Source organism: Cervus elaphus, chromosome 15 (assembly GCF_910594005.1).
Source record: "Cervus elaphus chromosome 15, mCerEla1.1, whole genome shotgun sequence".
Classification (NCBI taxonomy): Eukaryota; Metazoa; Chordata; class Mammalia; order Artiodactyla; family Cervidae; genus Cervus; species Cervus elaphus.
Window position 1 is genome coordinate 56,397,103 of NC_057829.1, and position 14,238 is coordinate 56,411,340.

At 36.1% G+C, this 14,238-nt stretch overlaps 1 protein-coding gene and 1 long non-coding RNA gene across 5 annotated transcripts in view; one reads left to right on the forward strand and one right to left on the reverse strand.

Moving 5' to 3' along the window:
• Positions 1–14,238, forward strand: part of HECTD2 (HECT domain E3 ubiquitin protein ligase 2) — a 74,293-nt gene that overhangs the window by 30,129 nt on the left and 29,926 nt on the right. For all 4 annotated transcript variants that reach the window (XR_006345326.1, XM_043925343.1, XM_043925345.1 and 1 more), the window contains exons 3-6: positions 8,825–8,963; positions 11,330–11,432; positions 11,984–12,073; positions 12,733–12,797. Coding sequence is in view for 3 of the 4 variants with exons in the window: in XM_043925343.1 (XP_043781278.1) it covers positions 8,825–8,963; positions 11,330–11,432; positions 11,984–12,073; positions 12,733–12,797 (397 nt within the window). In the remaining variant the exon portion in view is untranslated. The remainder of the gene's footprint in view (positions 1–8,824; positions 8,964–11,329; positions 11,433–11,983; positions 12,074–12,732; positions 12,798–14,238) is intronic.
• LOC122708797 lies at positions 9,841–10,097 on the reverse strand. Its single transcript, XR_006345327.1, has 2 exons — positions 10,062–10,097; positions 9,841–9,929 (listed from the first exon to the last, which is right to left on the reverse strand). It is a non-coding gene; the product is annotated as an uncharacterized LOC122708797 (long non-coding RNA).

Here is a 14,238-nt window from a genome sequence, read left to right on the forward strand (position 1 = left end):
ACAGCCAAGGCCCAAGGAGTTTCAATGATTTGTCTAAGGTTATGAAAGTTAGTAACCCAGCCAGCAACAGGACCTAGGCTCTTGTTTCCAAGACTGGTGCTTTTTCCATTACTTATTACTTATTTAATTACAAATTATTTGGGATAATTTAGGGTATAGCATTTTGTATCAGTGTGTTACCAGCAGCAAACCTTTACATCATTATTTGCTTTCCTGCAATAGGGGGATGAGGATCGGAGACCCAGTTCTCTTGTTGGGTGCCTCACCTTCACAGAGACTCCTGTTGCTTTGGAGCTGCTCCTGTTACCTGTGCTGACTGACTCGAAGCTACCTTCAGTCTCTTAACTGTGTGGCCAGTTTACAATGTCAGTCATCATCTCGGTGATGCGGTTGTGGAAAGCTACATATTACTGGTCACCAACCAGAGTCAGCCTATGATAGCTTCTTGAAAACAGTGAGCTGGTAAATTTTAGCTAGTAATCTCACACCCTTATATGTGGTTATATTATGATCCTCACATTTTTAAAAAATACACTACCAACCCCCACCATAACCCTTACTCTTCTCACATGGCATCAAGTATTTTACTTAATGTTTCTAAGCAACCAACTAAAATTGGCAACAGTATATTAAAAGAAAGGGAAAATGATTACTGCTTATCAGTTTAGCACAGAGTGTTCCCAAGTATTGGCTGAATGAAATCTAAATGACAGGTTCACTGATAAGTGTATATTGTGACTTTTTCTGTGTATTATGATATTCTATATTGCAGAGAAAGCTGTATACGATAGAACAAGATTTGCTGTTCTATTTATAATATCAGTTTGAGATTTAATTAATCCTTCATCACCACCGTTATTGGTTTTCTCTTTTGAATTAGGTTTTAATAACCATCTGCGAGAACAGGCTGAAAGCCTGTCTCTGGAAACAATGCCTTGATATTCAGGGACATGAGAGCAGCTGTGAGCTGTTATTCTTCCTTTCTTAATAACTGAATGTCACATCCTGTAGTTTGGCTTTCATTCACTAATGTGAGCAAAGGACTCTGCCTTTCTTTGTGACTCAAGTCCCATTTACATAGTACGTTAGCATTCTGCACTACTCTTCAGCCCAAGTTACCTTCCAAACTAAAAATAAATTCCATCTGGGCCTCTGGTTCTAACCTCATCCTCTAATCCTCTTGGCTTTGGCATTACGATTTCTCTTATGTAAGAATCTCCCCACTCTCAATCTTTGCCAAAATCCAGTTCTCTTACTAACTAAAATTTCTCTCTTCCACCTCAGCGTGATATTAATAAAAATGAGTGGGTATCAAAATGTGTATATATGCTCTGTGAGTGAATAAGTTAATTTATATGTGAATGAGCCTGTTTGTATCTAATAGTGGGTGTTTATAGCCAGGTTGAGAAAGGTGTGTGGGAAGGGATAGGAAAGGGTAAGCCTGGTGAAGAGGAAGAGAAACTGTAGAGGAGCCTCAAAAAGTAATAATAAAAGAAGACTGGTGTTGGAGAGAGGTTCTTTTCCGCAGCTTTCTTTCCCTTTAATAACAGTTGCCACACATAACACATAACAAATCATTTGCAGAGCTATCTAATTTTACTAACTGATGAACTTCTGTCTGATTTGTGCTTAAAGTACAAATTGCTAGAAATTAGATATTTCTATATTTAATAAAGGCTATAAAACTAAATTATAGAATTGAATTAAAGAAGGTTAATAATCTGTTTTATTCAGTATATTATCACTGTCTTTGTTCTCTCTAAATCACTGAACTGTGTTCCTCAATGTGATCCTCTGACTTGCATGTTAGAAATGCAGATTCTTGGGCCCTACCCCAGACCTACTGAATCACAAACTTTGAGGGGGCCCAGTAATTTTTGTTTTAGTTCAACAGGGTCTTCAGGTGATTCTGAGGTACAGTAAGGTTCAAAAATTATTGCTCTTGAGTGTAAGAAATAAGCAGTTCTGTGCTGTCTTCTAATGTGAAAAGTTTGTTTTAAAAGATACTTTAAATTTGAAGTCAGTGAGAGATCCAAAGATAATGCTTGATTGGGAGAGTGAATAAGGAAGGAAGAAAGAACCTCATAGCTATGTTACTGCCGTGATGATTGTGTTCTCTTAGTTGAAATATATTCTGATTACATTACAGTAATGGAATTACATTTCGTTATTGTAGAATTTAGAATCTACAGAATATTAGTCTATTGGTTTGTAAGTATTAATGCTTGACAAAATATTGTAACCAAAGTAAAATGTTTAGTAGATGGACTTAGCAGCAGAATGGAAGGGACAGGAATTAATAAGCTGGAATATAGAACAGTGGAGATTACCCAATCTGAATAATAAAGAGAAAATAGATTGGATAGAGAAAAATGAATCGTCTCAGAGGCCTGTGGGACTGTAATAAAAGATAGTACATTCTTGTCATTGGAGTCTTAGAAGGAGAGGAAGAAGAGGGTAGGCTGAAAAAGTACTCAAAAAATAGTTGAAAACTTCCCACACTTGGCAAGAGACATGAACCTCTAGGTTCAAGAAGCTAAGCAAATCCCATACAGGGTAAGCCCAAAGAGATCCTCATCAAGTCCTAGCATAATTAGACTTCTAAAAACTAGAGACAACAGCAACAAAATATTGAAAGGTAGCCATAGAAACATGATACCTTTACTGATGGGGGAAATCTTTCAAGTAACAGCTTCTTATCAGTAACCATGGAGGCCAGAAGGAAGTGACTGAGAGAACTGCCAGACCCAGAATCGTATATCCTATACCCAGAATGCTATTGTCAGGGGTGGAGAGGATATCAGGACATTCCCAGATGAAGGAAAACAAACAGAATTTGTTGCCAGTAGATGGTCAAAAAGAATGTATCAAGAGGTTGCCTGAACAGAAGGGAAACAATGAAAGAAGCAACATTGAACTCAAGAAAGAACATGATAAGCAAAAAATACAAAAGACTTTCTGTTTGGATTATTTCTCTTTTTCTCAGTGATTTTTAGGAAATATCTCTAAGTGCTCATCTTTTGTTGTATGTTTTTCAGATTTTCCCTCCAACTTGTAACTTACATTTTTAAAATTCAGATATCTTTGGTGATCATAAGTTTTTAATTTTAACATAGTCAAAAGTATCAATTTGCTTATAGTTGCACTTTTTGGTTACAACTATAAAAAAAGAAACCTCTTTGTCCCCAAAGCAGAAGGATTCTCCTATTCCTAATTTATAAAGTATGTGATAGGGATTCAACTTCATATTTTCCCCATGTGGTTAACCATATTTTCAAATTCTTTGTTTCTTCCAATGATCTGCCAAATATTTCATATATTGAACTTTTATGTATGGATGGATGTGATTCTGGGTTCTCTATTCCATTGGTTAATTTATCTAATCCTATGTTAGTAAAACACTGTCTTGGTTACTATAACCTCAAAAAATTTTTGAGGGTAGAGCAGGGTCCCCTTTTCTTACTCTTGTTTCTTTAGAAATGCTGTAGCTATTCTTGTGTATTTGGCCTTCCATATGACTTTTAGAATAAGTTCACCAAATCCAAAATATTGATGGGAATTTTTAAAAAAAAATTTTATTTATTTATTTATTTATTTATGGCTGTGCCGAGTTTTCGATGCTGTGCAGGCTTTCTCTAGTTACAGTGAGCGGGGGCTACTCTCTAGTTCCGGTTCATGAGCTGCTTCTCGTTGTGGTGGCTTCCCTTGTTTCGGAGCACAGGCTCTAGGGCACGTGGCCTTCAGTAGTTATAGTTCCCTGGCTCTAAAGCACAGGCTCAATAGTTGTGGTGCCCAGTCTATTGCTCCATGGCAAATGGGATATTCCTGGACCAGGGATTGAACCTATGTCTTCCTCCCTGGCAGGTGGATTCTTTATGTCTGAATCACCAGGGAAGCCTGGGATTTTACTGAACTGTTTCGAACCTAATAACCAGTTAGGAAAAATTGTCTTCTTTATGATCATCAGCCACAAATATGGTATTGCTTTCTATTTATTTAGATCTTTTTTTCGATCTGTAAACAAACTTTTAGTATTTTCTCTATGGAGATTTTACAATTTATTTATCATTATTTTTTAATGGTTTTACAAATTTTAAAAACTGTATTTTGTAGTTTGTTTCTGGTGTTTATAAATGCAGTTGACTGTTATATATTGGTTTTTTAAAAATCCGTGCACCTTGCTAAACTCTTAGTTATTCTATTTTGGATTATTGGTGATGTTTGGAGATTGTTTTGGATTTGTCTGTGTTTATAATTAAATCATTTGAAAATGATGGTGTTTTTTCTTCCTTTCTAATCCTGAGTCTTTAATAAAATTTTATAATAAATAGACAAAGTTATTTTCAATAAATTATTTATATAAGAAATTGTTAAGTTTATATTCCTTAACTGCAATGGCATAAAACTAGAATTAATAATATAAATTTAAGCATACTGGCTGAAAAAAATTTTAATAGCTTCCTTAATTTCTGTATTAAAAAAATTTAAGACTGAACTTACAGGTTTAGAAAATAGCAACTATTTAACATGAAAGTACTACATCATAAATTAGAAGACTAGAGCTACATTCAAAATAAAAGTCAAGCCTTCAGTATTTTCACTGTGAAATAAAAGAGAATTAATTGGCTTCCAGTGCTGGACTGCTCCAGGACACAGTCCCCAGAGATCAATTCTCAGGCTTCTTCTCTGTTTACCCTTTCCTTAGGGATCTCGTTAATTGAGCATTTTTACTATGAGCTATAAACCTTCACAGCTCCCCTGCACTCAAGAGTCATATCTACTCAACATCTGCATTTGGATGTCTCATAAGCATCTTACCTTTAATGTGGCCAAAAGAAAACTTTCTGACTCCCACCGACCCCAACTCCTGAAAAAAAAACAAAACTTCCTCTAGTGGTCTGGCATCCGGTCCCATCACTTCATGGCAAATAGATGGGGAAACAGTGGAAACAGTGGCTGACTTTATTTTTCTGGGCTCCAAAATCACTGCAGATGGTGACTGCAGCCATGAAATTAAAAGACGCTTACTCCTTGGAAGGAAAGTTATGACCAACCTAGACAGCATATTAAAAAGCAGAGAATTACTTTGTCAACAAAGGTCCGTCTAGTCAAGGCTATGGTTTTTCCAGTGGTCATGTGTGGATGTGAGAGTTGGACTACGAAGAAAGCTGAGTGCCCAAGAATTGATGCTTTTGAACTGTGGTGTTGAAGAAGACTCTTGAGAGTCCCTTGGACTGCAAGGAGATCCAACCAGTCCATCCTAAAGGAAATCAGTCCTGGGTGTTCATTGGTAGGACTGATTTTGAAGCTGATACTTTGGCCACCTGATGCGAAGAGCTAATTCATTTGAAAAGACTCTGATGCTGGGAAAGATTGAGGGCAGGAGGAGAAGGGGACGGCAGAAAATGAGGTGGTTGGGTGGCATCACCGACTCAATGGACATGGGTTTGGGTCGACTCCAGGAGTTGGTGATGGACAGGGAGGCCTGGCGTGCTGTGGTTCATGGGGTTGCAAAGAGTCAGACACGACTGAGTGACTGAACTGAACTGAGTGGTCTAGTGTTCTCCATTTCAGTAAATGGTCCCAGTTAATGGTCAAGCTAAATTATCAAAGTCATCTTTGGCTCATTTTTCTTTTAACAAATCTTGGCATTCCTACCTGTCTGCTAACACATCTTCCTATCATTCTGTATTCAGAATATGTCACAAATCCAACAATTTCTCATCAGTTTACTACTACCACTCATGCCCAAGCCACCAGCTATCTCTGACCAAGCCTATTGCCTTACCAGGTATTGATAGATATTAAGCTATAGTAACTGAAATTATTTCATACAAAAATTAACAGGTCAGTAGAATCATATGCATTATCCCAGTAATAGGCTCCAGAATATAGAAGAACTTAACATATGATAAATGTATCAAAAAACAGTGTGCAGTGACATACTTTTATACATGGTATTCTGAAATGGGCCATTTAGGAAAAAAATACATTTTATATTGTATTACCTCATAAATTCTAGAAATGATAAAATTTATTGAGCATTTATTATTTGCTAGGCAATGTGGTAAGTACATCCTTCACATGTACTGCAGTGGGAAAAGAAGTGCAGATTAGAAGAGATACATGGTCATCTGCTCTCTAGGTCTCTAGGGAGGGAAGGCTTGGATTACTAATCATAAAAAATTACTAAAAAAAAATTACTAAAGGAATATGTTGATAAGTTAAGTAATAGAAGTATTATTTAAATACTTTTCAGTTTCCAAGATTTGTGGGCACAGTTGGGGAAGGAGAAGGTGTATTGAATTGAGTAGCATTGAAAAATATACTCTGCTGTATGTAAAACAGATAGCCAGTGGGAATTTGCTATATGACACAGGGAGCTCAAACCTGATGCTCTGTGACAACCTAGAGGGGTGGGATGAGGTGGGAGGCGGGAGGAAGGTTTAAGAGTGAGGGGACACATGTATACCTGTGGCTGTTTCATGTTGATGTATGGCAGAAACCAGCACAATATTGTAAAGCAATTATCCTCCAATTAAAAATGAATAAAATAAGAAAAATTACTTTTCTGTTTTCAGAAATAAAATCAAAAGCAAACAGATTTAAAAGAAGGTAACAGCGAAGTAGCATTGTTTTTTAATCTCCCTGAATCCCTAGTAAAACACACATACCACCTCTATAGCAAAATTAAACATCTTGGACATCATTTACTACAGAATCAGCTTATAAAATGTCCCTGTACACCCCAAAAGATAGCAGGACAAATGACCAGAATCAGAAGATGTAAGCGTGATGTAAACAGAAGGAAGCATCGGGACCATTTGACGGACTCGAGACCAAAAGAGCTTCCGAATAAGCAGCAGGTATTCATTGGAGAAGGGCTTTCCTGGTGACTGAGATGGTAAAGAATCTGTCTTCAATGCGGGAGACAGGGGTTTGATCCCCGGGTGGGGAAGATCCCCTGAAGAAGGGAATGGCTATTCATTGGAAAGCTCAGGAGGCCAATTAGAGAACAGAAACTGAAATTGGGAGGGGTTTTTGCCAAGAGCAGGTGCATGCAGATGGCCCATGTGAGACCTGAAGGGAGCAGGTAACCCCTGTGAATTCTCCCAACTAGTACTTCCTTCCAGGCTGGGGTGCGTGTGGAGGGCATCCTGAGATTAGAATCAAATTTGAGCAGCTCTGGGACAATAGCGATTAAGGACAGAGAGAGAAAACCGGAATAAAAGTGGAGCAGGGAAACAGGGCCTGGAATCCCAGAAAGCAAACTACCATATATTTGAGTTCTACATAAAAACAAAAAAATGAGAGCTACACCTCCTTCTAAAAATTTGGGGAAAATAATTTCAAATCAAATTGGCTACAAAATTCTATAATTTTTAATTTAAAAATTTTATTGTAATAAAAAAGCAGAATAACAGCCACTTGAACAATGAGAGCACATCTGAAACACATGCCCACAAAAAAAGATAAAATTCTACTTCAAAATGAGCTAAAATTCATTAAGAAAATGATATGACACCTGAAAGAATGCCATAAATTAGAATTGCAAAAAATGAAAACTGAAGTGACAATAAAGGAAATAATTAGAATTTAATTTTAGAAATAAGCTGGAAGGAACATAAAAGCAAACAAGTGTAAAAGCACTTTATGAGACCTAAAAAATGAGAAAATATTTAACATTTAAAAAAGAAATGAGGGAAGAGTTATAAAGAAATTGAAAGAAATTAACTAACATTGGAATAGACAGAGCAGGAAGGGGCTGGTAGCACTCTGTTTCTTGACTGGTTAGTGTTTCACAGGTGTTTGCCTTGCAGTAATTCTTTAAGCCATACATTTGTTTTATGAGATATTTTGGTGCTTGTTTTGCTGTTATAAGGTTATGAAATGCAACAAAAAGGCCAGTCAGTGAACCAGTGGATATTTGGGGAAAAGGAAGAATACATAAACTGTTCATGCAAATTGATAACAAAGTGCTAAAACTCCAACAGAGAATTGCAGAGGATATAAATAAGTGATCTGCATATACAATTGACCCTTGAACAACATGGCTTTGAACTGTGTGGGTCCACTTATAGGCTGATTTTTTTTTTCCAATAAATTTCAGTATAGAAGTACTGTACTACTACAGAATCTGTGTTTGGTTGAATCTGCAGATGCTGAACCAAGGGTGCAGAAGGCCAACTGTAAAACTATGTGAGGGATCGGTGCCCAAGTTCTGCACCATTCAAGGAGCAACTATATTCAGAAAGCTAATAATCTCTAAAAACATCTAATCTCACTGAAATAATCTCTAAAAGACATAATTTATAGGAAGGGAGGCATCAAAAGAAAAATTCTGTATTATATCTGTTTTTGTTGTTCAGTCCCTAAGTTGTGTCTGACTCTGTGTGACCCCATGGACTGTAGCCCACCAGGCTCCTCTGTCCATGGGATTTTCCAGGAAAGAATGCTGGAGTGGGTTGTCATTTCCTTCTCCAAAGGATCTTCCCAGCCCTCTGGAGGTGCAGGGACTGAACTTGCATCTCCTGCTTAGCAGGCAGATTCTTTACCACTGAGCCACCTGGGAAGCCCCATATTATATCTGTAAATAATTTTTTAATGTCATATAATTTTTCTATTGTGGGTGAAATTGGGTAGGGTGACAACAGACTATCCCAACAAGTGCCCTTCAGTGTGGTAGGTTTTTCTATTATATGATCCCAAAGTGAATGCAATACAAAATAACCTATTCCTTTTCTGTTCATGTTGACTTAGCGTGGCATTTTTATAATTTGGAAAAGTTTATGATTAGTTACATTGAATACTTTATCCTTCACAGTGAGAGACCTACCACCAATTTCCCTTGATGTCAGACAAAAACAGCGCATCTCCACAGATCCATTATCATCTGAAATGAAAGCCCCAGTTCTTCCAGAACCCATCCTTCCAGTTCAGCCCAAAACTATGAAAGACTTTCTGTAAGTTTTGGCTCATTGTTACATGTAGACATATAGTCAACTGCATGTCGGCACTTCACATAATTTAATATTTTTGTGTGGGAAATTAATTGAACTTATGGCTCATATGGTATTATAAAAGTGAAGGCACCAAAGACTAGATGTCTCAAGTTGAAGGTGAGAACAAATATATAATTAACAGGTAAGGGATAGATAATGTTGCAACAAAAAAAACACTAAATAAGAGAAAATGAGTCAAAATAAGCAAGCAGAGATGAAGGAATGTGTCCTTTTTAAAAAATAAGATTTCATTTACTAAGTGACACACAGACCATAAAAACTACCTTGCTGCTATTAAGTTGGTACAAAAGTAATGTTGGTTCCGGCCATGAATTTTAAATCATTATAACTAGGCTCAAACACGTCTTTATTAATCAAAATAGGAACTATTACAGTTGACACATTTTTGCCAACAGGAAATAAGCTCATTCATTCCGTAGCATAAAAGTCCATGCTTCAGAATTCAACGAACTCTTGGAAAGCATTTTCTCCCTCCTGCTGGTTGTGGAGGTGTTTTCCCTGCAGAAAGTTGTCAAGATGCTTGAAGAAGTGGTAGTCAGTTGGCAAGAGGTCAGGTGAATATGGCAGATGAGGCAAAACTTTATGACCTAATTTGTTCAACTTTTGAAACATTGGTTGTGTGATGTGTGGTCAGGTGTTGTCCTGGAGAATTGGATCCCTTCTGTTGACCAGTACCAGCTGCAGACGTTGCAGTTTCCAGTGCATCTCATCAATTTGCTGAGCATACTTCTCAGATGTAATGGTTTCGCTGGGATTCCAAAAGCTGTAGTGGTTCAGACAGGCAGCAGACCACCAAACAGTGACTATGATCTTTTTCTGGTGCAGGTTTGGCTTTGGGAAGTGCTTTGGAGCTTCTTCTCTGTCCAGCCATTGAGCTGGTCATTGCCAGTTGTCGTATAATGTCCACTTTTCATCACAGGTCACAATCCAGTTGAGAAATGGTTGGTTGCATAGAATAAGAGAAGATGACACTTCAAAACGTTGGTTTTTCTGATTTGCAGGCAGCTCACGAGGCATCCATTTATCGAGCTTTTTCACCTTTCCAGTTTGCTTCAAATGCCGAATGACCTTAGAATGGTCAACATTGAGTTTTTCGGCAACTTCTCATGTTCCTCATATAAGAGGAGCAGCTTCAGTAATGGCTCTCAGTTGGTCATTGTTAACTTCCAATGGCCAGCCACTATGCTGCTTCTCTTCAAGGTTCTCATTTCCTTTGCAAAACTTCTTGAACCACCACTGCACTGTACATTCGTTAGCAGTTCCTGGGCCAAATGTGTTGATGTTGTGAGTTGTTGGCACTGCTTTATGACCCATTTTAAACTCGAATACAAAAATTGCTCAAATTAGCTTTTTGTCTAACATCATTTCTGTAGTCTAAAATATAAAATAAACAGCTAGTAATAAGTCATTAGCAAAAAAACATAAAGCGAGAAATGTGCATTAAAATGATGTATAGTAACATAACCACATTTATTTAAGAGTGTATTCCAATATCAAAGGGCAAAGTTCAACAATGCAAAACCATATTTACTTTTTGCACCAAGCCTGGAGAATCCCAGGGATGGCAGGGCCTGGTGGGCTGCCGTCTACGGGGTCCACACAGAGTTGGACATGACTGAAGCGACTTGGCAGCAGCAGCAGCAATAATAAAAACCAAATGGATACTCGAAGGACTAAATGAGAAAGAGAAAGTAGGGACAGAATGTAAACAAAATCTGTCAAGAAATTTGACTGTAAAGGAAAAAAAGAGATAATTATAAGGAGCATGTCAAATGAACTTTTAAAAAAATATTTATGTATGTATTTTGCCAATGCTGGGTCTTTGTTGTTGTGCATGGACTTTCTCTTATTGCAGCAAGTGGGGGCCGCTCTCTAGTTGTGGTGCATGGGCTTCTTACTGCAGGGGCTTCCCTTGTTGCCGAGCACGGGCTCTAGGCACACGGGCTCAGTCGTTGTGGTGCTTGGGCTTGGTTGTTCCGTGGCATGTGGGATCCTCCCAGACCAGGAATCTAACTGGTGTCCCCAGCATTGCAAGGTGGATCCGCAACCATTGGACTACCAGGGAAGCCCAAAAATGAACTTTTAAAAAGCAAATAAATGGGAAAGTTGAAGCTGGATTAATATCTTAATCCAATTAAGACTTATAAATTCAGAAACTACATATTTACATTAACTGGAACACATTCCTGTATTCAGCTTCATTATTTCAAGTTGCATGTTGGGTAACATTTATCTGTAAAGAATCAGTGCTGTATTATCTGCATAATGTTTTTATCTGTTGTGGCTAATAAATGCTTTTATTTTAGGGAAGATGTAGAAAAAGCTAAGTCATCAGGAGATTGGAAAACAGTATATGATTTTTATCTTACAACATTTGATTCTTTTCCAGAACTAAGTGCTGCATTTAAGGTAATAACACGTAAAGCACATTTTTCACTTTTTAAATTTTCCCCCCAAAAAGACACTGAATTTACCTCTTTTTCTAGACAATATTGGCTTAAGCAGCTACTTAAGCAAATATAAATATGTATTAATTCTGAAATTATAGATATCACAATAATTACTTAAGTGATATCTTAAAAATTGTTTTTATTTGTACTAATGTAATACTTGAGATGGTTAGATAACCTCACTGATTCTATGGACATGAATTTGAGCAAACTCCAGGAGAGAGCTGAGAACAGGGAAGCCTGGCGTGCTACAGTCCGTGGGATCACAAAGAGTCAAACATGACTTAGCGAATAACAATGTTTGACTCCATTCTTTCAGTTTTTAAAAAAGAAATTATTAAAATAATCCTTATGTATTTATTTTCCTTTTTAGCAATTTAGCCGTAACAGTTCTTTTATATCATCATACTAAGACTATTATAAATTATGAAGGAATAGTTATGATTCAGATATTACTTAGAATAGTTCTTAAAATGTTATATACACTTAGTTCTTTAATTGAATTTTCAGAAAGATGCCTCTGCCTCGTTTAATACTATTGAAGACTCTGGGATTAATGCTAAATTTGTGAATGCTGTATATGATGCCTTACTTAATACTGTAAGTATCATTTATGAACACATGCAGATCATACAGTTATTTTAGTCTAATACTGTACTTTGAAGTCAGTCACACAAATGTTGTAAAACTCACCTTGTAACATAATTACATAAGAAACTTTTTTGGTAAATTTAGTTGAAATTCTCAGAAAGTTAGATTATTTTTTAATTCTTATATTTTTCTAATTAAAAGGTTTTTCAAATTCTATAAGAAAAAATTTTTATCTTGTTTTTTTAACATAACTTGGTTGTACTTTATAATGAACTGTGGACTTAACTGCTAATTATAACATATAAATATGTACAAAATGTATGCCATCATTTTATATTGTTAAACATGCTATTCTTCAGTTTGTGTTCATGATTTAACCCTGTCAATCCAGAGACAGTGAAATTATTTTTCTGTTTTTCACTGTCACATAAAACTGATGGTAATCATCAAACAGCCACCTCGTCTGTTTGTTCAGGTTGTACAGTGCACATCCCAGGGAGCATTTTCACTGTAATCTTTCAGAAGTGAAATTGAGACCACCATAAGTGGCAGTAGTCAGTCATCAAGTCCAGTTTTAACCACTGAAACAGATCTGCAAATATAAGTAACATATAAAAGTCACCTAAATATCTAATCCTAATTATTTCATGATTTTCTTTTGCCTACAGCCTCAAGACATTCAGAAGACAGTATTAAAGGGAATCATTAACAGCCTGTTACAAGACTGGAAAGGGTAATTGTGGCCAATATTGTAGTTGTGGCTCCTCAGTATAGATGGTTAATCTGTGCACCTCATCCAACTTTAATGTATATGTGTGTGTTTTACTCAGAAAAGATTTTAGTTGAAACAGTAAAAACATAAAATGAAATTGTAAACCATTTATAACAAAGCTTTTTAACTCAAGACTTATGACTTATTAGGAGGATCCACATGTGAGCCTCAGAGGATCTGTGAATTGTTTAAAACTGTATATAATATTTGTTGTGTAGATGGGTGGTTAAATCAGTAACCTAGAATGAAATAATATGAGCATTAAATTTATCCTTGGGCTTCCGGGTAGCAGAGTAGACATCTCCTTATTTCTAATATAAGGAAACAAATTTAGCCACTAAAATATTTTTTTTCTGGAACTAAATATTGAATTGTTATATAAAGAATGATGAACAATGTAATTGATAGTGTTTGGAATATGCAGAACACAAAAATACAGTTTTAAAAGTACATATTTAAATTGATATTACTTAAATAACATAGTAAATAATAGCTGCTCTTAAAGCCAAGCAATGCCATTAAATTATAATTTAAATGTTTATATTAAGCCCAGTTTGAAAATACCAAACCACAGTTCTTAAATATGTTAAATATACCCTATATTTTAACAACATTGTTCCAATTTTCAAAGAAATTGGTGGTTTTTATAGAACATTGAGAAAAGGCAGAATAGTATTAAAAAAGTAAAAATGTAACTGTGCAGTTTTTTTCTAGTTGTCTTTTAAAAACAATTGAAATCATATTATATTTTACATGTGATTTTTATCTTAATATTTTCCTAGTTTATCGTTCTAGTAATACTTTTGCATTTTCCTTGAATTTTATGTTTCTGGTTGAATATATAATGCCTCATTGGCGATAGGAAGAAAAATTAGAATGTTAAAAGAATGCTTAGGAGAGTGAGGAAGTCCAGTGGTCTGAAACTGCAGGACCTTAGTCCCCTCTGAGCACGCTCCCACAGCTTTCTAACCCCTGCTCCTCAAATATGTACCTGAGACAGATTAAAATAATTTGATGCAACTTACTTATTAAAGGATCATGTGGTCTCTATCCCCAAAATTTTGTTTTATTTTGGACTTATAGTAACAGCAACAAGATTTATAGCTTATTGATTGTTTACTATGGGCTAATCACCTTTCAAATGATTTTGCATGTATTTCTCATATTGAATCTTCACTGCAATCCTGTGAAATAGGTAATAGGATTATTTTCACTTCACACTTGAGGAAATTAATTTACAGAGAAGTAAATTGCCTAGGTTAACACAATAAGTACCTTAGTCATAATTAGAACCCAGACTGTCTGGCAAAAGAGCCTATGATCTTAACCACCATTTCTGTACCCAAAGCTGTACACTGTACTAAAATACTAGTGCATAGGACAGGAAGATGGAAATTTTAAT